We start from the raw sequence: 25757 nt of genomic DNA, 5'->3' as shown, positions 1-25757 counted from the left end.
CAGAGATTGGTGATGCTTACGCTACTGACAATAGTCCCCATTTTGATGTTTCCTCTTTTGCAAAAGTAAAACGGGAAAAGGCAGATAGGCAGACAGAGAGAGAAAAAAAAGAGTTTGGGACTAATTCATATGAGTGATGGGATTTTTTTTATTTTATTGAATTCTGCACATAATATTTGCAATGAAAACACTTTAAAGCCAATGACAAGTTTTTAAAATGGATCAGATAAAAATATCACATAATCAACTCACAGATATTTACTGTATTTACTTAACAGAAGGCTCAAATTTATTATGACAAGAACATTAGAGAATACGGCATAAGAACTTAAGCTTTACATTAATAAGTGATAAACTAACATAATTCAATATCGAAAGAATATAGAAAAAAGTGTTTGATTTTACATTTTATTCAGAATTCCATTATTTATTATGCCATTATTTGAAAATGACTATTATTTCATTCCATACAAAATAATACTTGTTTGACTTAGCTGTTTGATAAAGAGAACTAAATTTAAGGTGAGAAAATTGTAAATTCCGACATCATATAGCATATGCTCCACTTAATTATGCACAGTAACACTGCATTGCTAATCAGTAAGGGTACAGAACGTATCACAGACTGTTGATTTACAAGGGAAAGCAGTAACAGTGCCTCTCTGTTGTTTAAAAAAAAGAATTAAAGTGTGGTATTCTGTCACGACTTAACACATGAACCTTCTCCACGTTCAAACTGAGCAGTCATCAGATTTTAATTTTATCTGGGAAATTACCTAATTTTTAAATATGTGGATGAACTTTCCCGCATATTCGAATTATGGCTAAATGGTACTAATACAGTTATCTAATATTTGATAACCAATTCTTTTTTAATAGTTTTAAGAAATAAGGAGTTTATTTAAAATGAGGACAGTTTTTCTGCCCGCTCCCCCCACCTGTCCTCTGCTCACTACAGAACACATGGGATGGGCAACAACAAGCTGAGAGTCGGAGCCACTGGTCGGTCTGATAGTGTGTTTTCCCTGAATCAGAATGTCTGCTGTTTCTTGGGTTATTGCTTCTTTCAACTGTTCCATCATTAGGGTAGGTGACGAAGATAACTTTTCAGTCTAGCATTTGACATCACATGGCTTTGGTGTCTGTGGTCAGGGTATGCGGACTTAATATGTTCTAGATGGAAAATGTTTGGCTCTCACCCTGTCTTCTGGAAGTATCTAAGAAGGGCTGATAAGAGCAAAAAATACCTTGTCCTCCAAACCTGAAATTTCCCAAAATGTCATTTAGAATAGATTTTAATTAAAGTTTTAAAGATATGGCAGTTATGGGGGCAAAAGAATATGACAGAAGGAGAACAGGGTAAAAAAATGAGATTTGGAGCCATTTGTTGGCCATATGATCTTGGGCAGGTCACTTGATCTTTCTATCTGTTGTTTAATCTCTAAACTTCAGATTATATTATCACTTTATATGCATATTTAAAGATTAAATAAGATATGGAGGATTTTTACAAAGTCTGACATAATAAACAAATGTAAGACACGGCTATGAAAAAAACTGTATTTGGATATCTGCATAATTACTATCTAAGATTTCAAAAACGGACTACTGTTATTATTACATTAACATACGACCTAGAGATACTACATACACTGTTTGCTTTCCCTTGTAGGAGCTTATAACTGAAATTATACCATATCATGGGGTAGTTCCAAAAATGGCCTATACTGAAAAAAAAGAAGAGTATATTACTATTTGGTTTATAATCATACAATTTTATGGCATATAGGAAAAACACTTTGACAATTAGTTTTAAATAAACTAAATACTTAACCTTCCCACCCCAAACCCAGTATTAAGAGATCACATCATGGATACAATTTACTGGAAGAGATACTACTGTGGTTTGTTTCTGTATGGTCAGTTCACAAACTGTTGCAAGATACAATATTAACACAATTTGCTAGAATCACCGTTAAGCAAATTTCAACTTTAAAAAAATAGATAAAACTACTTTTCACAAATATCACTAACACGAATATATAAGAGACTCAATTACACCTAAACTGAATTCACAAAACCAAAAATCATCAGATTAAATGTTTTAATGAACTGCTCGGCTAGTTAAAATATACATTTCCTATTATGATAGAGGCCTTTAAAAACTGCCCCCTTTTCTGAATGGAAGGATATAAGACTAAAACCTCTGGACAAATAATCTCATTATGACAAAATATTTCTGTATTACTCAAATGGACTATCATTTTAACAATTTCCCTAGTGTCCATATTTTAGCATCTTTCTATCCTTATCTCTTTTTACCATAAAACCAGCAACCAGAATATACTCTTGTTTTTCAATGGGTATAGTTATCTCTTATCTATGTTGTACAAAAACTATAACCGTTCTTTTCCCAACTGTCCACAAAAGCCAAACAGAAGTGTTTGGGTTATCCCTGAATTTTGTTTCTCACTCCTGAGCAAAATTAATTACAATATGGCTCTATCAGGCCTCTTTTGTATTCATGAAAATTTACAAAATTTTGTGAATGTTATTTCAAATTATAGCCATTGATTCTGGGACTAAAACAGCATTACCTTCTTAATGCGACAAAAATGCACCTTGCAATCGGCTACAGTTCATTGGCAAGCCTAATATACTTAATTCTGGTTTGCTAAGTGTTTATTAAGCTACAAAAATTTAAACGGAAGTTTCACTGGAACAGAAATTTTGTTTCAATTAACTCAACATTCAAAGATGAAATGGTAAGTCATAATAGGTAAGCCACGGTCAAAATTAAAAGTTACTTTTTTTTATGTCTTGCTGAGGGTCCATTAGAAATAGGAACAGCTGGATTTGCAGTCTGTTCGGTCATGTGAGCAGAGATCTGTGGCATCTTAGTGCCAGGAGAGGAGCAACATGTCCACGTATATGTGTATCAGGACATTCTGAAAATGTAACAGAATTTTCAAAGATGTAGAGAAACAGACAAATTACTAAAGTCTTCATTGTACAGATAAAGAAACTGGGGATCAGAGATGTCAAAGGTACTTTCCCTAGGACACCTGAGTTATCAGCAGAGTGAGCACTAAGGCACAGGCACCTGCTTAAACTCTACCAAACTGCCTCTTGTGAAAAAAAAAAAAAATCAATCATAAGGTAAACACTCCCATCCCTCTAACCTTTCCCCATGCTTCTGCTCTGGGGTTATAATGTTGAGTGTGTAGTAAAGCTCTGGCACTGTTTTTAGTATTTCACATACAATTTCAAATCATATTGACATCTAATTAAAATCAACAAATAATCTCCCCTCCTTTCCAGCAATTTCATTAATCTGTTTCCATTCTGCAGAGTGGTCTTTCTACTTTTTCATGATCCCATTAGAGGCCAGTGACAATTCTCGGAGGAGGAAAAAAAAATCCTATTTCCCCTTCTCACACTCAATTTGAAGAATGGTGTATTTATGACATTTTCAAGGTTTAAATCTTATTTCAATGTAGTCTTTCCTTCTGAGATGCATAAGAAAATCTGAGTAAGTATTCTTCAAAGCCTTTTCAAATGTATATAAATGAGGATTTGGAGGCTGGGAACGGGCTTTGGGGATTATTTAACCCAGCACACCCACCTTGCAATTCAGGAAACTGTAGCCTAGCAAAGGTGAGTGACTTATCTAGCGTCCCACAGGTAGAAAGTGGGTAAGTACTCTGGTCTCATAATATCTAGACCAATGCTATATTTTTGCTACACATTCGGGTGAACCGTATTGGATATGACAGTCTACTCATCTGGTGCCATTCTGTGCTTTTATTGCAAAGTCCGGGCTTTGTCTTTGTTTGAAACTGTGGCCTGTAATAATAACAATGCAGACATGATATGAAGTATACATAATGCTTAAAGTTGTGTCATTGGTGTTTCCTGAAGGTGGTACTTATGTCTATATTTGTAATGCCTACTGATCCTTACTGAAACCTCTGTATGTCAAAGACCTCTATGGGACAGTTAATTGGTTTGTTTCAATCATGCCAATAGCTGATGTGAATTACTTTACTGTGGACCAGTCTGGGATCATCAGTTATGAGTATTAGGTGGCTAGAATGGATTGACAATTCCCTGGGCCAGTGTCTCTCGTTTGTGGGCTAACACAGAACAAAAACATGGTGGTGGCTTTGGCTATGTTTTCACTTGAATCACAAATCACCCAGATGGGAGGTTCACATAGCTCAAATCTGAGATACTTACCACTCTTTTACTTCACTTTTTCCTAGAGAGATCTGGTCTCAAAATTTTGACCACAGAAAAAATACCAGCAGATTTTACAGAATTCATTGTAGACATTGCCTCAAAGAAAGTTACCTGGATTATATCTCCTACCCATCTGTTGCTGCTAATAGCTATAAGACTGTTTCAGTTACCTATTCTTATGTATTAACAATGTAATTCATCACCGTATTTCCTTCTACATGGCATCAGAAAGTTTATAATCTTGGCTTTGCTACTGGAATACTTCAATAGTAATGGAAATTCTATAAGCCTTCTTATTATAACTTAGCATCGTTATGTACTTGAATAACAGGAAATTGGTTATTTATGCATTTGTTCAGGTATGTTTCAAAAATAAAATATGAAAATGAAAAAAAATCTTCAGTATACCAAATGTTCACAGTTTGACTTTCCATAAGGCTTATTAAATAATATACAAATAGCTACCATTCTGCTGAAATGTCACAGTAAATACATTAATAATGGCACAGAAGTGAAATATCCCCAAATGGGAAATCATCTTCATGACCTCCTAAATCTCTTTTCCAACTAAAACTTTGCTTTTTTTATTGAAAAAGTTCCATTTCTAAAGGAATAAAATACAAAAATAGAAAATGAGTCAAGAAACCTTTTACAGATATAATCTGAAGGAAATTCTATAAACATTAGATGAAATATTCTATCTTTAAGAATGTGCTTTGTCTCACCACACCAAACATCACATGAAAACTAACCTGAATGAGTATATTATACATGAACTGCTGAAAACTATAACTAAATATTAAAATTTCAGTTAAAATAGATAACTTAAAACATATAAGTACTAATGTATCTTTAAATTATGTTCAAGCTAAAAGCTACCTATGAGACTAATTGCAAATCTATCATTTTAAATCAAAAAATAAAAGGATGTTTAATCAAGCAAGGCACATTTCTTTTAGGCCAGTCTGTTTAATACCATTCATCTGGGCACAGTGTAGACTTCACTTATTTATGTGTAAAATGGGCCAGTCTATGTAGGAGAGCCTTTGGTACAAAACACACCTTCACAAATAAGGTTGCACATCACCCAGAACACAGAAGATAACATTGCTATATCTCAGGATTCAACACAGTCCAGTGATTAACTGAAAGAGGGAAACAGTACCAGTTGGCTTGTTACAAACAGACATTTAGGTTTTCTTTATCGGCAGTACTGATTAGTTTTTGAGTGATCTGATTTCATCAAGATGTCAAAAGGTTGAAATGATCCCTTCATATTTTTTGATGTTCTTCTTTATCTCTTTATCACTATCTTTAATACTGCATACAAGTTGAAGAGAATCCTCGAGCTTTAGAGCTGTTTCCTTTATATAAAGCATTTATCAGAGACAGGTTTAATGTCAGCTAAAACAAAACACGTGCGGGCAGACAGATCACTGCTCATCAGCAATAGAACCAACACTGCATTCTTGATGGAGGCAATCTAAAAATGAGAATCCTACTGGTCAGTGCAGCTCTATGGTTCTCTATGTGGGACTCCTCAGGTATCTGTTGGGCAAAGCACAGTAATTTACTATATATTTAGCATTTTAAAAAACTGTAGACTTCATGTCAATATAAAATATTCTAGTCACTATACTTTTCATAACTTTGTGTTGTTTTTTTTGTTTTTGTTTTTGTTTTTTTTTTACTGGTACCCTGAAAGTTCAACCAATTTAATTTTCTGAGCTTATCAACCACATATCAAAGCTCTTGTTTTATAAATTAGAAAAAGTTTCTGAGTATGCTTAAAGTATGAACTTTTTGTCCTTATTAATACCCACTTCCAAAGTTAGTCCAAACCAATGTCATTGTTTGCTTTTTGAACATAAAACTTTATCTTTACCTTTAGAACCATCTGAAACATTCTGAGTGTGTATTGTCTTTTAGATAAATATGTGTGTTAATTTTCTCAATGTATTTCCAAGGATTGGTTTCTTTCCTGGCAGTACATCTCACTGTGGTGACCTAAGATGAGAACTCTTGAAGTGAACAGAAATCCTATGCTCAGATAAGTGTAATGGAGAAGTGGAGAGGGAAGGAGTGGTGGGTGGGGCACCGGGGGGACGGGGAGTGAAGGAGAGGGGCAAAGAGAGAGAGATTGAGAAAGAGGGAGAAACAGTCTCACAATGAATATGGTGAAAACTGTGTTCTAGTTGTCATGCCTGTACTTTATCTTGTCATTACACAAATAACATTCAATTGGTTGGTCCTTTAAAATATAAACTCTGCATAGTTATGCACCACTTCAAGAAATCACAAATTAAGACAGTAACTGCTTAACCAGGGTCTGTGGAGAACCAAGAAATAAAAGTTCAAGGCTTGGTGCTTTCCTCTGCCAACTATGAGTATCTTGTTCACTACTATGTCTAGAGTCTAGAATGGTGGCTGGACAGAGTAGACAATCTGTACATTGAATGAACGAATACATCCCTGTCACTGTGCATAGTGCCTGACACATAGCAAGTACTCAGTAAATATCCACTGAGTGAATAAGGGGATATGTAAAAATCAGATTCATGTATTCTAGAGATTTACTAACAGTAGTAGAAAGGAGACTTCTAAATACACAAATAGAAAATGCTAAACTCAGTTCCAGGTTTCAAGATTGGAATACTATCCATCATAATACATAGAGAAGACTGATTCCTATATAGTTCTGGTTTTGGCAGGTATCTGAAATTCAGTGGTAAATGCCTACTGGTGGTGATCTGGAACTTGAATGTGCTTTTTGCAGAAGAATCATCCACTTACTAAAACTAAAATGTTGTATCCCTACTGTGTGCTGGGCAATCATGTAATAAAAAGTTTTCCTTATTGGCCTGGAGGATACTTGATCGTCCTTTATGAAAGATACAACTTCTTAACACTAATACAGCAGGGGTGTACTTTCGCATCACAGCGTTCTGAATTTTCATTATGAGAATTTGAAAGTTACAGTGGTCGAGTAGCTAGTAATGACTACTGATTACAAGAAATTACAAGTAACATGAATGATCTGGCACCCATTTCATTTCCTAAGTGCCTAGCTGCTGCTCAATGCTACTGTAGCTTTGGTTATCTTGAGATGGTTTTATTAAGCTGTCCTTCTCTTGCTACTATTACATCCTTCTTCTATAATAAGCTGAGCCTTTTTTTTAAACCTCGGTGTGTCAGTCCCTGCCTCAAGGCTCTTGGGACTATTAAATAAGTATGGTAGAGCTCAGCATCCTAATGGACTGTGGGTGTGGAGGGAGTTGCAGTTTAACAAAACAAGAAATCAAAGTGACATTTGAATGGTAATCATGTTTATATTAGCGGTTAGGAAAGAGCTGAAGGGCTTAGAAGAATGGACACTGACTTAAGTATGGAAATCAACTCTACAAAAACAGAGGGGTAAGTGTAATAGAAAATGGTGAGACCTAAAATGGAAGATATTTGACCAAATAAATTTTCTAACATATGAAGCAAGAAAAGAGCGCAAGAACGGTCAAATTTCTGTAATTATGAAGCTTGTGAAGAAGTAAGTGGCACCTCCACCAAGGCCTAAACAAAAGAGGTATAGACACCCAGCTTACTTAACTTCCTATTTGGTGAGGGAAGGGGTTACAATCATTCCACAACATGGAGTTTTATGGGAACTTTGTTTTGATGTGTCTGTACTTCGACATCTATTAAACAACTTAGAGTTGGCTGCACACCAACAACCTCTATCATTTCTGCCAACAAAATGGTAATGCATTAACCAAAGGACTAGAAAAATTTCTCACTCAATTATATACACTTTCCTGATTGGCCTCTTGGAAATTATATACTCTTGGCACCCCCCCAAAAAAAGTTTAAATTCACTCAGTAATTAAAGTTGGTAATGTGCTAAGATATGAGCTTTGTCAAAAATCTAGAAAGTCATGGAAAAATGAGCTTGAGTTGTAATCACTGCTACTTTGAGCAGTATTTAGGTCTAATAATAATAAAAATCCTTAATTCAGATCACAGTCTGATAAAACAAACTGATCTTTTGAAATAAGTTAAAATGTTGCAGGTAAAAGATTTTTAGAATATAGGTATAAGGCAATTCAAACACAGTTTTTACCTGGAGATATTATTCTGTCTGTGGTTTTTAGTCACCCACTACATCTTGAAATCCAGCATAGAGTCACTCTTGTTTAACATGCTTTTTATTATAATTTCTTATAGAGGTAATCTATTGGTGAATAACTGAAATTTTTTTGTCCTATAGTCATACATGAGGTAAATATAAAATGTAATGGCATGTGAGGCTGCCTGTTATAATTTCTAATACCTTGAATACTCCAGTTTATAACAGAAAATCCAGTAAAACCCACATTGGGTTAAATAACAAAAATAAACAATGTAATGATTCTTCATTCCAAATCAGAAAAAAAAACATGAAAAAATAAGAAATGAAAATTATTAATTTCAGTTCTCTATTTTGTGACATTCCTTTAAAAAGTCCTGACAATGTGTCCTCAGAAGAGAAATGATCTCTGTCCTATGTGGGCTTAACTGTATGAAGTGATGGAAGGCAAAAGTGTTTCTAACTTCTGTTGATCTATACATGTAATCTCAAGCACATGCTTCAGTTTTTTTTTTTTAAATTGGTGGCATGTTTCGTAAGGAAATTGTTCCACTTAGATGTACAGAGGTAACACCCAGTCAAGGTCTGGTCTGTTGTGCCTGAGAAACCAGGGAAAGGAGAAAATTCAGAAGGGGTATAGAAAAGGTTCCTTTCTGTTCATATGTGGAGTACCTGCATTTTCTGCTGCACTGTTACCATATTACCTAAAGTGCATCTATTATGATATTACCTAAAATCATAGCAGTATCTGCAGTCTTCTTTTATATCAATACTCCAGTTTAGTCTCAGTAGTTCCCATACTACACATGTCAGTTTTTCAAAGCTTCTGGAAACTTCCCTATACCAATATATACCAACATATGTTCCCTATACCAACATAGGTGCCCCTCACCTATTTTATTTAGAAGTGACCTAAGTTTTGCCATTATAAAAGTCACTCTGAGAATCTGCTCTTACTGCTTGTGGGTTCAATTCCCCCTCTTCTTTAATACATGAAAAAGTCACTTTAAAAAATTACCATTTTTTGTGATCTTCCCATATATCTTGATGATTACATAAACAATTAAGTTATTTTAGGGGTGCCTGGGCGGCTCAGTCGGTTAAGTAGCTGCCTTCAGCTCAGGTCATTATCTCAGTGTCCTGGGATTGAGCCCTGCCTCGGGTTCCCGGCTCAGCGGGGAGCCTGCTTCTCCCTCTTCCTCTGCCCTTCCACCCTGCTTGTGCTCTCTCTCTCTCTCAAATAAATAAACTCTTTTTAAAAATTAAGTTATTTTTGTAAAGGAAATCATTTTATTGGGTAAGGCTGTATATATAGCAATATAATTCTTTAAGGTGATTCACTGATTAAATATCTAATGCCTTATTCAATTAGCATCCATAGTAATGAAAACCCCATGGATATTTTAGGACTCACCATTAACTAAAACCAAGACTGTACTTATAGCAAAGTTCCTTAGAATGTCTGCTAGATAGGTAAATTCCCAGAGATATCACTTATTTGTTCTGATTTTTGCTGTACTACATAAGCCAATCAGTCAACAAGTGTATATTGAGTATCACTTACAAATAAATAGTGCTTATTAGCTGCTAGGTAGGAAACAGTTTTTGTGAAGCATTCTAACTCCAGGTAGCCATGGTGATTAGGAGTGATATATAATGTTATTTTTAAATTATTTATGTTAAGGAATTCCACCCCCATAATTGAATAGCACTTTGTGGGGGAAAACCTGCTGCAGCATGTTTTACCAAATGGAAACCTCCAGCGAACCAGGTATAGGAAATTTTACCCATAACAGCAATGATGAGGAGTATAAGCCTCACAGCGATAGAATGAAGCATAGATACATGACATGAAAATTTTGCTTATAGTTTAAAAACATCCAAATCGGAATTTCCTTCCTCTCATCCCTTCCTTGAATAAAGAGTTATAAAGCACCAACTTTACTCCAGGTCTTGAGGGATGTAATAGGAATGAATAGACAAAAATTCTTTATTCTCATGGAAGGGAAGGGAAGATGGACAATAAACAAAGTAAGGAAAATATTTCATGTTAGAGGAGAAAAGAAAGCAGAGACAGGATAAAGGAGAGTGCTGTGGGGCTGCTTGTTTAAACAGAGTAGCGAGGGAAGGCTTCAGTGAGATGGTGACACCTAAGGAGGTGATGGGGCGAGCCATGCAGGTAGCAGATGTTAGAGCATTCCAGGAAGGTGGAACAGCAAGTGCAAAGCCCTGAGGTAGTGCACGCTTGGTCTCTTTGAGGAAGAGCAAGGAAGCTGGCACAGCGGCTGTACAGGGTCACATGGGAGAGGAATCAGAAAGGAGGTCAGAAGGGTAAGGTGAGGTTGAGTAGGTAGGGCCTTGCAGGCCATGTGAGGCCTTTAGTGTGTAGCCTGTGTGAAATGGAGTGCCAAACAGGGGTTTTGCTGCAAAGAACTGACATGACCTGACAAGTGCTTTAAAGGGTTTTCTCTGGCTGTTATGTTGAGAATAGACTCAAGCAGGGGGAGGGATGGAAGTTGGTGGACCAGTCAGGAGGGTACTTTAATAATCCAGGTGAGAGATAATGATAGCTTAGAACTGGTGTTTGCAGAACTAAGACTGGAAACATTTTGAGGGAAGCCAACAGAAATTTGACAATAGCCTGGATAAGGGGTATGACAGAAAGAGAAGAATCTAGGAAAATTCCAAGGATTTTAGCTAGAGCAACCAGAAAATTGAAGTTACAGTGATAGAAAGTGGGAAAGGGGCAAGAGACATAGGTTTGGTGGCAAGGGTTGGAGAGGAGAGGGAAGCTCATATTAAGAGAGGGAAGACATATTAAGCTCAAGATACCCATCTGATACCTAAGTAGAGATGTCAAGTAGGTAGTTGGAAATTCAACCTGAATTTCAGGGGAGAAGTCCAGGTAGGAGAGAGAAATTTACATATAGATAGTCTAATGCTATGAGAATAAGACCTAATGCAGAAAGAAAAGAGGTCTAAGGACTAAGCTGTGGCCCATGGGGCTCTCAAACATTAAGACTCAGGGGAGATGAGAAAGACCCAGTAGAAGAGATTGAGAAGGAGGAGGAGCCAGGGAGGTAGTAAGAAAATACAGAGTGTCATGCCCTGAAGTCAAATGAAGAACTTCTTTCCAGGAGGGGAGGAAGTATGTCAAAGCACCAAATGCTTCTGATGGGTCAAATGAAATGACCACTGGGGTGAGCTATAGGAGGTCACCAGTGACCTTGAAAAGTATACACTTGGTGAAGTGATGGGGTAAAAGTCCGTTTGGAGCAGATTTAGGAGAAAATGGGAAGGAATTCAATGATGAACAAAGAGTGATAGAGTCCCTACTCTCATGGAAGAGACAGACATTAATCATATAACACAAATAAATATAAAACGACAGCTATGTCAAGAGCACATACTATATTCAGTTCATTCTAAGACATACTTTCTCAGACTTAAGCATCTATGAAATTGGGATGTACCTTAAAATCCCTGGTACTATCCCTTAAAATTGGCAGCTTTTCTTTTTTCAGTGGCACATAGAATAACAGTTTTCCTTATAATGGAAGGCTCCTTAAATTTGATGAAATGTACCGTAACAGGGAACTGATAAAACCAGTCATGGAGGGAATACTGAAGTAAAGTATAAGGTAACAAAGTGAAGAGGGGGCTGACAGGGGGAACATCTACAAGGATCCCCTACAGATTAAGGGTGAAGGGTAGCTTAACCCCTAACTAGAAGATCAGGGCCTAGACAGATCATGTAGGGCCATGAAGGCTGTGTTAAGCATTTGTGTCTCTATCAAAAAAAAAAAGGTAAAGACCTTAAAAGAATTTAAAGCAGGGGCAGGTGATGCAATTAGGTTTGAGTCTCAAAATGATGCTTTTGGTTATCAGGTGGAGAATGGGTCAAATCGGCCATAGCAAATGTAGCAAGGCCATTTGAAGAGACTTTCACACCTATTTTGGATAGAGATGATAGTAGCGTAGATTAAAGTGGTGATGGCAGTGATGCTGAAAAGTAGATTATTTTCAGGGATATTTAGAAGGTGAAATGACTATGCTCAGTGATAGATTGGATGTATTTACTACTTTATAAATCTATTACATTAATAAATACATTGATAACACTAGGCAATAAATCTGCATTTTAAGCAAGGTTATGAAAAAATAAAAATGCTTTGTAAATGTCTATGCACCACATATGAATGAAAACACATATTTTGGAAATTCACCAATTTTAGACTGTTTAGATCTGTAGACAGAAAGTAAATATATCTTAGGATAGAAAATAACAGGTGAGGGGTTTGTGTGTGTGTGTGTGTGTGTATGTGTAACAAATACCCTCATTGGTTTTTCTTCCAAATTAAGTCATATGTTTTAATTTAAGGAACATGTTTAAATGTATAAAAATAAGAACCTTAGGATTCAGAGAATTTCCATAAAGAACAGGAGTTTAAAATAAACTTTAACAAAAAAAACAGTGAAACAGAAGTGATGATTGACATATAATACGTAAGTGCAATGTTAGCGTTCATTCTAAAAAGTTAGTGGGAATCTCAATAAAGATTTCCAAGAGCCTTTGTACTCTGATGAAAGGGGTGGGGGTTATGTTGAGGGCTCACTGGAAAAGAAAAAGATTCTCTCCACTCTTTATCACCAGGCTGGGGGTATGATCCCTTTATCTGCAAAGTCAGAGCCCTATATGCACAAATTTATTCTTAATGTTCTTCAGATACAAGAAAACATAATTTTTTGCTCATTTAATGCTATCTTACTAACAACCAGAATCCCAGGAATTACTTTTCAGGCTAGAGCTCCTATTCTGCACTATTTAGATTGCAACAATAATAAAATGGCTTCCAAGAAAATGATGGAGCTGATTTTCCAGATCTCCTCTTTAATGTATTTGATAGTTAATGGTGCAAAATTTGAAATGCAAGGAAAAACACATTCAGTACAAAAAGGCGGGGGGGAGAACCACAAAAATGTTTCTTCGTAAAATGCTTTTTTCTTTATAATTCCAAAGACAGAATTAGTTTACAGCATCACTGAAAACAAAGACAAATATTTGAAAACTTTCTGTCTGAATCATTTAAATTAAATTTGTAAGGTGAATGTGAGCATATAAAGAATATTATTATCATATACTCTATAGCAATGGCCATTTTCTGGCAGGAGGTTAGGAGCTGAGTCATGATAGCACAGGGTTTGGGCTCTGCATGGCTTCCCTCCCTTCTTCCTGCCTCCTCTGATCTGCCCTCTCTCAAAGGTTTTCAACCATTCCCTGCAAGTTATAGAAAACAAATGACTATTAAAATACTGTCAAACGAAATACAGGAAATTAGTAGCATGGAAATAATAGTCTTATTCTCATTTAAAAGGTAAAATAAAAGACAGAAGGAAAAGCCCCACCCTAAAACTCAAGCCCTAAATATCCTCTGCCCCATTCTTCTGTTCCTCACCTCTATCTCAGTGTTTCCATAAGTCTTCAGACTGGGGGGAGGGAGGCACTTATGCTTCTTTGCATTTCTTAGTGGGAGGGGTTATCACTTCTATTCACAGCTGAGAGGTGGGAAGGACTTGGAACTGCTAGAGCAAATGTTGAAATTTTAAATGTATGGAAGTCTATTAAATTATAGTTATGGTTCTTAAAGGAAAAAACTATTGGTATTAGATACACTGAATTTATATACTTTGACCAGAGCAGTTGCTTGAGTACGTTTTATGCCAAAGAGGTAAATAACAAATTTTATGTCAACAAACCATAACTTTAAATTTCTTCATATTCTGCATTTAAAATTTCAATACCAGAAATTTTGTCTCAAAATTTAGAAATCACTGATATAATGCTGACTTTTATGAGTAGCTATTTGCGATTATGTCACCATAGTTGGTGGGTACTAAAATTTGGTATAATATCAGTTTAAAGCACCATAAAAGAAATAAATAACAACATTATTTTCATCTCTGGATTCACCAGCTCTAGGGTAAATACATTTTTCCCCAGGGTTTTGATAGACATGCACAGCACCAGTCACACCTCCTCCCATGAATCTTTTGTACCCACAGACATATGTATACCTTTCAACATCCAAGATGTACAGTTGAGCTCAACAGTGAAGTCTTTGTTTTGGCAAAGCTAAATCATATGTGTAAACTTAGGCTCATTTGCATTTTGCTGTAAGCCCAAATCACTATGCATTTTAGTTTTCTGAATGATTTAGGACCTTAGAGAAGGGGCTACAGCCATTATAAGGGACAGAAGTATATTCTAATGTGTTTTTGAGCACAGATGCTCTTCAAGATCCGTGGAGTGACTGGGTAAGGCAATAATGTCACAAATTTCAATGAGGTGGCAATCTCCTTCTGCTTTCAATCCTTTTGTTCTAAGTAATTTCTCCTTTCTTAATAAGGGGGAGTCAAAATATTTACACTATTTGCTGGCATGGTTACTGGGTAACCTAAGCAAAGTATAAAGAGATGGGAAAATAACAATTTGCATAATACTATCATCTACTGTAGATTAAACACATGAAAATAGGAAATTAATCTTAAAACTGAAAAATATCTATTGTCCTAGCAGGTATCACTACTATGACTGATTATGCTTTCTGAGTATAATATTAAATGCAGAAAAATCAATCATGTAGGAAAATAATCTTTTATTAGTAGGAAAGTTGATCTCTTTGCTCAACTTAAATACCTTATATTTAATCCCTATGGTTAAAAATCCCTGATGATTAAGAAAGGGTTAATTCTCAATATACTGCCTAAGGTAGGTTTCTGGAAATATATTCACTACAGGAATTCATTATTTAGTAACATGGGCTGAAGTCAAACCTTAAAGCATAAGAGATTTATTGTTTCAATCTCTTTCAAGTCACGCAATTAAAGGAACATGAGTTCGGGGGCCAGAATGACCTGGCTTTAAATCAGAACTGCGTTTCTTGCTAGCTGTGAAGTCTCTGGGAAATCACTTAACCAAAACTATCTATTTATTACCCTCCTGAAGTGGGTGAATACCACTTACCTTGCAGAGTTGAAACGTGTCCAGGACACGGTAATTACATGGTAATTGTTATAGTTACACAGACAGTAAATAGGAAGACACTGATTTCTTATGTATTTCATATCATTCACAAAGCTCCGTGTTAATTACACAATGCTTGTAAGTAAGGATCACAATAATAATGTAATCTCTTGGCAAAATCTCTGCTGCATAGCATGCAAGTGTTTTTTTCTAAGTATTATACCTGTAGCAACATTCAATATTCACCAAAACTCTATGAGATACTATTTATTATTCTCATTGTACCAATAAGGAAACTGAGGCACAGAGAGGGTAAGTAATTTGCTCATGGAGAAGAGTCTGGATTCAAACCCTGGCAGTATGACTGCAGAGCTAAAAACCCTGAAAATAACATTAATGTAAGATTATTGCCATTCATTCATCAAGTATTACTGAATACATACAAAGTGCCACATGTTGTGCTAGGCGCTAGTGTCCAAAATCTGTATTTGTCAAAATACAGAACCTACAACCTTTACGGAGCTTATAATTTGGCAACGGAGGCAATTACACCACCTCAAAGTGATGACTCAAAAAGCTGTATTTCTCTGGATTGAAAAAAAAAAAGGTCTTCTTCATATTACTATTAAGAACCATACAATTCTAAAAATTATGGTACCACCATAACTTACTTATAGAACTGAGCAGGATTTCTATATCTTCTAAATAAAAGTGAATAAAAGTGTCACTGTACTTTGTTCATCTTCCCATCAAGATCTTTTAGGAACAGATACAAAAATTATTCTTAACATTATTACTATAGTGTGTTTAACATATTACCACCAAAATGGGTTACAAAAAGAATGGTCATTAAGAATACCAAGAAATGGGGCGCCTGGGTGGCTCAGTGGGTTAAGCCGCTGCCTTCGGCTCAGGTCATGATCTCAGGGTCCTGGGATCGAGGCCCGCATCGGGCTCTCTGCTCAGCAGGGAGCCTGCTTCCCTCTCTCTCTTTCTCTGCCTGCCTCTCCATCTGCTTGTGATCTCTCTCTCTGTCAAATAAATAAATAAAATCTTTAAAAAAAAAAAAAAGAATACCAAGAAATGGTAAAAGTAACTCAAACAAGTAGCAAAGGACTACAGATAAAATAGTCCTATTTTGATGCACATAGAGATAAAAGCAGGGACCCCATGACCAGGTATACAGATCTCCTGCTTCTATTACTTTTTTGTCTTTTCTTTCCTCTCCCCTCACTAGAAGTCTTCAACATTCTTTTAAACTGTATTAACTACACAAATAATAAAATAAGTAGGCTTCTGATTACCTGAAAAAACTTGATGAGCTTTAGAATTAGGGTTACTCTCATTTCCTTTAGGACAGAATAGTTATACCCTATCAAAATCAAAAAACAGCTGTGCACAATGTATAACTGAAAAACATAGTATAATACCTATAATGTATTTAAAATAAAATGATTTCATTAAAATACAGAGTTACCCTTGTAAGTTTAACCATTTTTGTTTAAAACGACTGTACTACTGCATACTAGTAATTATGTAAATTAAAATTGGGCCAATAATCTAATAGCAGTAGGTTCTGCCTTTTATCCTTTTTTTCTTTTTTCTTTTTTTAAAGGGGAAACAGGTTGTTCAGAAGCCAAGAGGTTAGTAAAAGGAATGGAATCATTTTCAGTTCTGTTTTGGTGAAGGTTATTCTAAAGAGCAATGACTCCCCCCACACACCCACCCTTTTGTCATTAAACAATAGAAACCAAAGGTCAGTAAACAACATGGAAATCAAAAGGAAAAGATGTTGTAAGTGATCTTTAAAAGGCACCTGCTTGTAATTAATATAAAACTATTGGTTTTGCAAGTATTGCCAATCTAGACAGGAACAGGATTTTCCTAGTTCTGAGTCCAAAGAGGGAGAGCTAGAGCTCTCAGTACCCCCAAACAGTGCTCACCTGATTCTGTTTGTCTTCTGGCAACCCCTGGTATATGGCTGAAACTTGCAGGAATTTTCCCAAGATGTGGTTACTTCCCGTCCCTCCTTTTTATTGATTGTCTGCAATTCCCTCAGTTAAAAAACAGGCATCCTTCATATTTCTAAAGTTTATTTAGCTTTTCAAGTGCTGTTTGTGGGATCTGGAACTTTTTTAAGAGGAAGTCTGAAGGTTCCTTGTAGCAAAGTTTCAGGTACATCGACTGAATCTTTCATTTGCTTACGTACAGAACACTTTTACATTTGCTTTTAAATTTCACTGGTTGGCTTGAAACTTCTTGGAGGGAGAAAACAGTATCATTTGAAGTTATTGCCTAATTTTTGGCATTTAATTCAAATCATGCCTCACTGGAGTGTATTTCTAACATTCCAAAGGCATATTTCCTTCCCGATTCAGTCATTATGAGATGATATCAGTGACTTTCTGTAGTAAAAAATATACATTTTGTGATTCATTTCGCCACCTCAGATTCTCAGACATAACCTTATTTGTGCGGTTTATTCAAACAGTGGTTTTCCTTATGAAATTCTGTAAGGAGGAACCATCTGGAAAGGTTACTGTGGAAACCGCAGGGGCTAGGGGGTGGGGCTAGAGAGCAAGAGATGCCATGACAACCTTTTTCGGGTTTCCCAGGAAACAGGGGTTGCTATGGGAACTGCATCAGTCAGGTCCGAATTAGTAACTTCCGCTGGAAGGAGTGTCTGCCACTTTAATCTTCTTGTGATACTGCAGAAGCTTATCTCCCAGACGCATTAGGAATTTTGTTTGTTTGTTTCTCTCAGCAGCACTGAAAACATGTTTCTACACTTTGATAGATGTTGGCAGGAACACACACACAGAACTTCAGAGCAATCTGCCTGTCTGCCCCCCTTTCGAAATACTTAACAAGCCCTAAAGAGTTCAACTGATTTAGTCAGATCAGGACACCTTGGGCATTTCCCTTTGTTCAAAATGGTAGAAATGTCTAAAATTCCGGGAGGGGTTCTGAATAGAAATTCCAGTCAAAAAAACAAATAAACTTACAGTGGGTTTACAAGTCATTGTTCTAATTAGACTTCTCATACACGTATCCACAGCGAAGGCAACTGAACTAAATATTCAATAATGTTAATGGGTCCAGCAAACAGAAGCATCCTTTAAGTATGTGCCTTCTTTACTTAGTAAAGAAACAACTGTCTTTTCAATTCTGAGGTTAGGCAGTTATTCTAACTGTTCTTTAGTTTCATTTCCTCCCAGGATGTACTTTTTTTTTTTTTTTTTTTTAAAGAGGGTGTGTACTAGAAATGAAGTTTACAGTAAGTTTGTTCTTTGCGATATTACAGAAGGAGGGGAGAAAAAAAAATGGAGAGCTGAGAGAATGCAGCCCACTTGCAAAACTGACACCTGTTTCAGTATGAAGCAGTAGGGAGAGGGAAAATGAAGTGTGCTTTCCACTTCTTCACGTCCTTTCCTTGATGAATGGTCTGGAAATGTATAAAACAAGGGCATACACAGACCAAGGGGGCACGTTCCACACAATACTGAGCACAGCATGTCACTTGTAGCATATATTAAACATCAGTAAATATCTTTTTGATGTTGACACAGGAGTTGGGATTATTGTTCGTGGTGCAGGTGGCCGTGGAATTGCCCGTTTTGAAAGGGGTCTGGGGGAACGCGCTATGGTTCATGCCCCCCTCTTCGATCACCATATACTCCGACTTACTCAGAGTCGAGTTACTCCTTGCTTTTCGGAGCTCCTCGGCCGAAGAGGAGAGGTGCTGGCAACTTCCCACATGCATGTACTGGGCCTTGCTCTTCCCCTTCTGTCTCCCGGTGGTAGAAGTAATTGAAGTTGGAAACAATCACGGGGACTGGCAAAGCAATGGTCAAGACACCAGCGATGGCACAGAGTGACCCCACAATCTTGCCCCCTATGGTCACCGGGTGCATATCCCCATAACCTACGGTTGTCATGGTTACCACTGCCCACCAGAAGGCATCCGGGATACTGCTAAAACCAGAAGTGGGGTCGTCTGCCTCGGCAAAGTAGACCGCGCTGGAGAAGAGAATGACCCCAATGAAGAGGAAGAAGATGAGCAGCCCCAGCTCCCGCATGGAAGCCTTCAGCGTCTGGCCCAGGATCTGCAGCCCCTTGGAGTGCCGGGAGAGCTTGAAGATGCGGAAGACCCGCACCAGCCGGATGACCCTCAGGATGGCCAGGGACATGGCCTGCTGTCCATTGCCCTGTCGCTCAGCCAGCTCGGTGCCCAGAGTGATGAAATAAGGGATGATGGCCACGATGTCTATCAGGTTCATGATATTTCGCGAGAAGGTGGCTTTGCTGGGGCAAGCGAAGAACCGCACGAGCAGCTCAAAGGAGAACCAGATGATGCACAGGGTCTCCACTACGAAGAAGGGATCCGAGAAGCTGGAGGCTCCAGCTGGGGCCCCCGACGTGCTGTTGCTGGCCTCGAACTGCTCCTGCGACGACGAGGCGGGGTAGTCCTTCTCGTCGCGGAACTCGGGCAGCGTCTCCAGGCAGAAGATGACAATGGAGATGAGGATGACGAGCACGGACACGATGGCGATGCCCCGCGCCGGCCCGGAGCTCTCCGGGTACTCGAAGAGCAGCCACACCTGGCGCTGGAAGTCGCGGCGGGGCAGCGGCCGCTCTTCCTCCCGCAGGAAGCCCTCGTCCTCGCGGAACTTCTCCATGGCCTCCTCGCCCAGCTGGTAGAAGCGGATCTCCTCGGAGAAGATGTCGATGGGCACGTTGACCGGCCGGCGGATGCGGCCGCCCGACTGGTAGTAGTAGAGGATGGCGTCGAAGCTGGGCCGGTTGCGGTCGAAGAAGTACTCGTTGCGGAGCGGGTCGAAGTACCTCATGCGCCGCTTGGGGTCGCCCAGCAGCGTCTCCGGGAACTGGCACAGGGTCTTGAGCTGCGTCTCGAAGCGCAGCCCGGAGATGTTGATGACCACGCGCTCCCCGCAGCAGTCCTGCTCCCCGGCGGTCGGCAGCGCGGGCGGCAGCGGCTCGTAGCGGTCGCGGTCGCAGCCGCCGCCGCCGCCACAGCCGCCCTGAGGCGGCCCCCCGCCGCCGTCGGCCGCCTCCGGCTCCAGCAGGTGGTCCCCGGGCACCACCGTCATGTCGGGCGGCAGCGCTGGGCCTGCGGCGGGCTCGGCGTAGCCGGGGTTCACCAGGTTGTGGGCGCCGCCGCCGCTCGCGGGGCGCTGGGGAGGGTGGGCGCGGTGACGGGCGGAGGGCGGCGGCGGCGAGCGCAGCAGGCTGAGGTGCTCGTCCATGCGGCGGGAAGAGGCGGCGGCGCGGACCGCGTCGCTCCTCCTCGCGCTCCCCGCCCCTCTGCCGCCTCCGCCCTCCCTCCCCGAGCCCGGCCCGCCGCCTGTTGCTGCCGCGGCTGCCGGCGCCGCGGCCGCCGCGAGGCTCGGAGAGGATCTGGCGCCGTCCGCCGGGTTCCTCAGGGGCGACGCCTCCTCGCCCGCCCCCGCGCTGCCCCGCCCCCGCGCTGCCCCGCCCCTCCCCCGCGGAGCGCGCGCCCGCCCGCCCCTCCGCGGCCCCTCAGGATGCCCGCCCACCGCGCGGGCGCGCGCCAGGCTCTGCCGCCCGGCGGCTCACGGGGGCCGCGGTCCAAGGCCGCCGCGGTCCCGGGCCCCCGCCTCCCGATCCCCCGAGCCCCTCTTTCCGCCGCCGCGCCCCTCTGGGCCGCCCAGGCGCCCTCGCTTTGCACTTCGGTGTCCCCCGCGAGCCCCCGCCCGGCCGAGACGGCCCTCGTGGAATCCGGACCCGGACCCCCTCCACCGCTGGTCAGCCCCTCCCTCCCGGCCCGCGTTGCTGCGTCCCAGCCCCGGGGCTTCTGGCCGGGCCTGGGCCACCCCGCCGCCCGGCGAGCGCCGGCCGCCTCGCCCTGCACGCGCCACCCGGGCCCGCCCGGGGAGGAAGGCTCAGCGGGGGCCGGGGCGGGCGAGGAGAGAGGATGGGGATGCGCTCTGGGCAGGGAGCTTGGTCGAAGGAGGGAGCGACTGGCCGAGTGGGCGTCCTGGGGAAGGGACCCTGAGTTCCCTGAGGCTGGGCGACCCCCGGGGCGGGAGCGCTCTGAGCACTTCAGCTCCCGGGCGCTGGAGAAGCCCAACGCAGTAAGGGGTTCCAACGACTTTGGCACCCGGGGTCTGAAGAAGATGGGTCATGAAAGGCATTCAGGGACTTTGTTTCTGTAGCGAAGAGTTCTCACTAACGTTCGTGGCGGAGATTCGGGGCGCGTGGGGGTGGTGGGGGGCGAGAATCAAGGACCGAGTTTCTGGTTGGGATGGGCGAGGGCAGCCTGGTCTTTTCAGAAGAGCGAGGTTTCCCGTCGGTGGGAACAGGAGAGGGAAATGAGAAGGGAAATGCACATCTTGTCCCAAGTCTGTCGTGGGAGGGACTGGAGAGCGACTGGCACCCAGACCCTGAACGTTCCACTGCTAGCTTTGTGGTAAGGTTTGCCACGCTCCAGTTGTGAAACCGGGAGAACAATCAGCCGGCAACTTGTAACTCTCCTGCTTGACCTGGGCCTGGAGATAACATTATCCCCTTGGATTTGAAAATGGTTTCTTCAAATTGTGGTTATTTTGACCCCGATTTCTGTGTCTAGACATTTTAGCAACTCCAATTTAGAGCCTACCCTAGACTTTATAAGGCATTTCCTACTGTATCATTCAAATCATTCACAAAAGAGAAACTGTTGTCTGGGCTACTCCCTCACCCATCATCCCTTAGCTGACAATTCAACAGGCAAAGTAACTGCAATTTGTGGTCACATTCCCCCCCCCCCCCCCCCCAGCACTGGCAACCAAGGCTCTCTAGGGCAGAGTCCAGGTCTTACCCAATTTATATCCTGGAAAGTACCAAAGTGCCTGAGAAGTAGTAGGAACTCTGTATGTTTGTCGAATTGAGTTCCCCAACAAGGGAATCTTTGCATTTCTATCTGCTCTGGAGCGTCAGGCATTTCTCATTTCTGAACCTGGAACCACTGGGATTCCTGAGATAGAGTGAGAGGAAGCAGTTCACAATATGTACGTTACTCTTTGCTCGGTTATTCCACCTTGCCCTTTTGTGGGTACAACAAGCACGTACCTTCTTTAATGTCCTTTTATCTTTTACTTCGCCTCTAGGTCGGTGCCAGCCACTGCAGACGGTAACGTATTGTAAGATGGAAAAAGCAGACAACGATGTAAAACACTCTCACAAAACTGAACACTGTTTTTGAGCTGATGATTAGGGTAGCAGTATAATCCATCATTCATATATTTAAAGCTAAGAATAAGACCATTGGCTTGCTGCAAGGTTGGTGCATAGAAAGGCAAAGACCCTATTTTTAAAGACCAAATGTTTCGTGCACTTCTGTGACTGACCTAGAAAGTGATTTATTTCTCCATTTGCAGGAATTAGTACTGGAATTAATATTAATCAATGACAAGGAAGAGCAGAACAGAGGATGGTCCTGTGATGGATGGTCCTGTGAAGTATCTTTCCTTCAGAAATGACTCTTTCCATTACTTTCATGTATTTGCCTTGTCTGGAAGACTGATTATGAGCTTCTTAGGACAGCCTTCACTTTAGATTTGAGGCCCAGAGAAGTTTAGCAATTTTTTCAAGCCCACACAGCTGGTTGGTAGCAGAGCTGGGCCTAAAATCTTGGACCATTTCCAAATCCAATGTTTACTGTATCACACTGTGAAACTCTTATGTTGATCACTGTGAGTGCTTAATAAATATTAGATTTCTAACAGCAGCCCATTTGCTTCTGATTGCTGACTAGTTCACTTCAGTTCATATTTATTTTAACTGAAAATCATTGCCTTCTGACAGCTAGTCTATTGTTTATAAGAAATGAGTTGGTGGGCGAATTCCAGCCCTGTTGGACAGCAGAACCCATCACAACAAGTCAATGTCAAAAATGGTACTTCAGGAGGAACACATACCATTTATTTAGTACCCCCAGTGGAGTAGCTCAAAGTAATTTGAAAATATCTCATTAATCCTCATGACACCCCTGTGGGATAATAATAATATTATTATAATGTTTAAGCATAGAACTGTGGCAAAGCCAACAGCTTTTCTGAGTATGTGCAGATTTTATTCGTATTTCAAGTCTTCACTATTAGAGCGTAAGTCAAACCATCAGCTTTGCAAACAGCAAGGGTAAATCTTGGTTTGGGCATTCTGTGTTGCTCTGGACAATCACCTGAGTTTCTTACTGATCCCAAGAGACTTAGAAGTAGCTCGCCAATGACTTGCCAGATGCTTTGCAGCTCCTGGAATAGGTCCAGAAGTGTTTGAGAGTGGGACAAGGCAGGTCTAGAAGTTACCACTATTTATAACGATAGATAAATGAGTGAAAAAAACCCCACCTACTATGTGCAAAGTATTGCTCTAGGTGCTGTGGGAGTACAGAGTCTGAACATAGACTTACCCCTCAATAAACTTGCATGGAGCTGGGAAGACAGAATACAAGTCTGTGAAAATCTTTACCACACATTAGTTAACAAATCAGGGAATAGTTCCAGAAATGTCACAAGATGCCCCGTGACTCCTTGGTCTATTCTAGCCAAGTTGCTACCTGCTGTTTCTCAATCATACTAAACTGGTTCCTACCTCTGGGACTTGGTGCTTGTTCTTCCCTCTGCCTGAAACACACTTTCTCCAGAGTCTCACGTGGCTTTCTTCATCACTTTAGGTCTCTGTTTTTTTGTTTTGTTTTGCTTTAACATTTTATTTATTTATTTGACAGAGAGAGACACAACAAGAGAGGGAACACAACCAGAGGGAGTGGGAGAAGGAGAAGGAGAAGCAGGCTTCCAGCCGAGCAGGGAGCCTGATCTGGGGCTCAATCCCAGGACCCTGGGATCATGACATAAGCCAATGGCAGATGCTTAACGACTGAGCCACCCAGGTGCCCCTAGGTCTCTGTTTAAAATGTCCCATCATCAGAGATAACTTCCCAGACTGCAACCGCCTGATTTCAAAGAATTCCCCTTTCTCTCCCCCTTGGTAACTTTCTAACCTCTGACCTCCTTTATTTTTCCTTATTGTGTTTATTTACTTGAAATTAGATTTTCCATTTATTTGGTTACTTGCATACTATCTCCTGCATTAAAACATAAACTCCCCGATGGCAGGGTTTGACTTTTTTACTTGTATGTCACTAAAATCTAGACTAATATTTGGCACATAAGAGATGCTTAATCAGTATGTGGTGAATGGTGGAAAGGGAAGGTGTGGTGTGAACGTACATGGCATATTAAGGTACGGTGAGTGAACCAGTTTGCTGGTGCAGAGGGGTTATTCTGGAGAGGTCTTTGTCCAGTTCTGGTTCTGTCTCCTAGAACGAGCTAGGCTGTGCAGATAGGCATAAGTTGTTTTTTAAAGTGTCACTTCCTCTTTCTCTACTTGCGCTTCCCCCACCCTCCTGAATGGGTCTCTCCTACACTCCGGAATTTTACTCTCAACTGCCCACTGGGATATTCTTCCTCAAGAGACCCCAAACTTAATATTTATAGCACTGAACTCATTATCTTTCTCTCCAACGTTGCTTCTCTTCCTGTTTCTCCTATTTCATGCTAGAATACGAAGTCATCCCTGAATCACTCCTCTGCCCCCCACATCCAGTCAGTCACTAAGTGCTTTTTGCTCTCCCTTCAAGTCCTCTCAGTTCTGTCCTCATCACTTCATTCTTGCTGCCTCTGCCCCAGTTCAGGCTGTCATGACCATGTCATAACAGGCTCCCTGCTTTCAGACTCTCTTTTATGTATTGGATCCCCAGGAAGTAGCTGAGTTATTTCTGTAAAACATCGAGTTGATCACATTGCTCTCTGGTGCCGCCATGATGGTTGAACCCTGGTGCTGACCTGACCTTCTGGCAGGAGCTTCTGTGTTCTTCCCACACCACTTACTGGTTCCCACGCCATGCATTTGCAGACTGTTATGCCTCTGCTCGTGCTAGCCACTCATGCTCTAGCTCACTGAACACCCCTTCTACCTTCTTCCCACTGGAGAATTCAGTCTTCAAGGTCTAGCTTAGATGTCACCTCTTCTGAGACCTGCCCCCACTCCATGACTGTCAGCCATGATTACCACTGCAAAGAAAACTCAATAAAACTGATTGTAAATGATTTCATGATTCCCCCCCATCGGAAGTCCTATAGCATTTTGTTCAGAGCTCCATAAGAGGGCTTTACTGTACTATATTTAGCATGAATGATACGATCTATTTCCTTACGAGAGTGTGAACTACTTAATACTAAGAGCTAACATATTGAGCAGTGAACATGCTGTGCTCAGCCAGGACTGTGGTAAGTACTTCACATGCAGTAACCTCCAACCTACCTACCAACCTGTAGGTAGGTAATGTTACTA

At 40.7% G+C, this 25757-nt stretch overlaps 1 protein-coding gene and 1 long non-coding RNA gene across 2 annotated transcripts; one reads left to right on the top strand and one right to left on the bottom strand.

Moving 5' to 3' along the window:
- Positions 1-128: 128 nt before the first annotated feature.
- On the bottom strand, positions 129-20770 carry KCNA3 (potassium voltage-gated channel subfamily A member 3). Its single transcript, XM_047726916.1, is given in 3 exon segments — positions 129-5790; positions 17327-19155; positions 19157-20770. Coding segments are annotated over 2 exon segments (1734 nt in total). The 5' UTR covers positions 20651-20770; the 3' UTR covers positions 129-5790; positions 17327-18915.
- Positions 20771-21064: 294 nt separating this feature from the next.
- On the top strand, positions 21065-23133 carry LOC125098232 (uncharacterized). The gene is made up of 3 exons (XR_007126767.1): positions 21065-21169; positions 22514-22685; positions 22784-23133. It is a non-coding gene; the product is annotated as an uncharacterized LOC125098232 (long non-coding RNA).
- The last annotated feature ends 2624 nt before the right edge of the window (positions 23134-25757 follow it).

The sequence above is a fragment of the Lutra lutra genome, chromosome 4 (assembly GCF_902655055.1).
Source record: "Lutra lutra chromosome 4, mLutLut1.2, whole genome shotgun sequence".
Taxonomy (NCBI): domain Eukaryota; kingdom Metazoa; phylum Chordata; class Mammalia; order Carnivora; family Mustelidae; genus Lutra; species Lutra lutra.
Note: the sequence above shows the minus strand (reverse complement) of the source record. Positions and strands in the feature narration are given on the sequence as shown.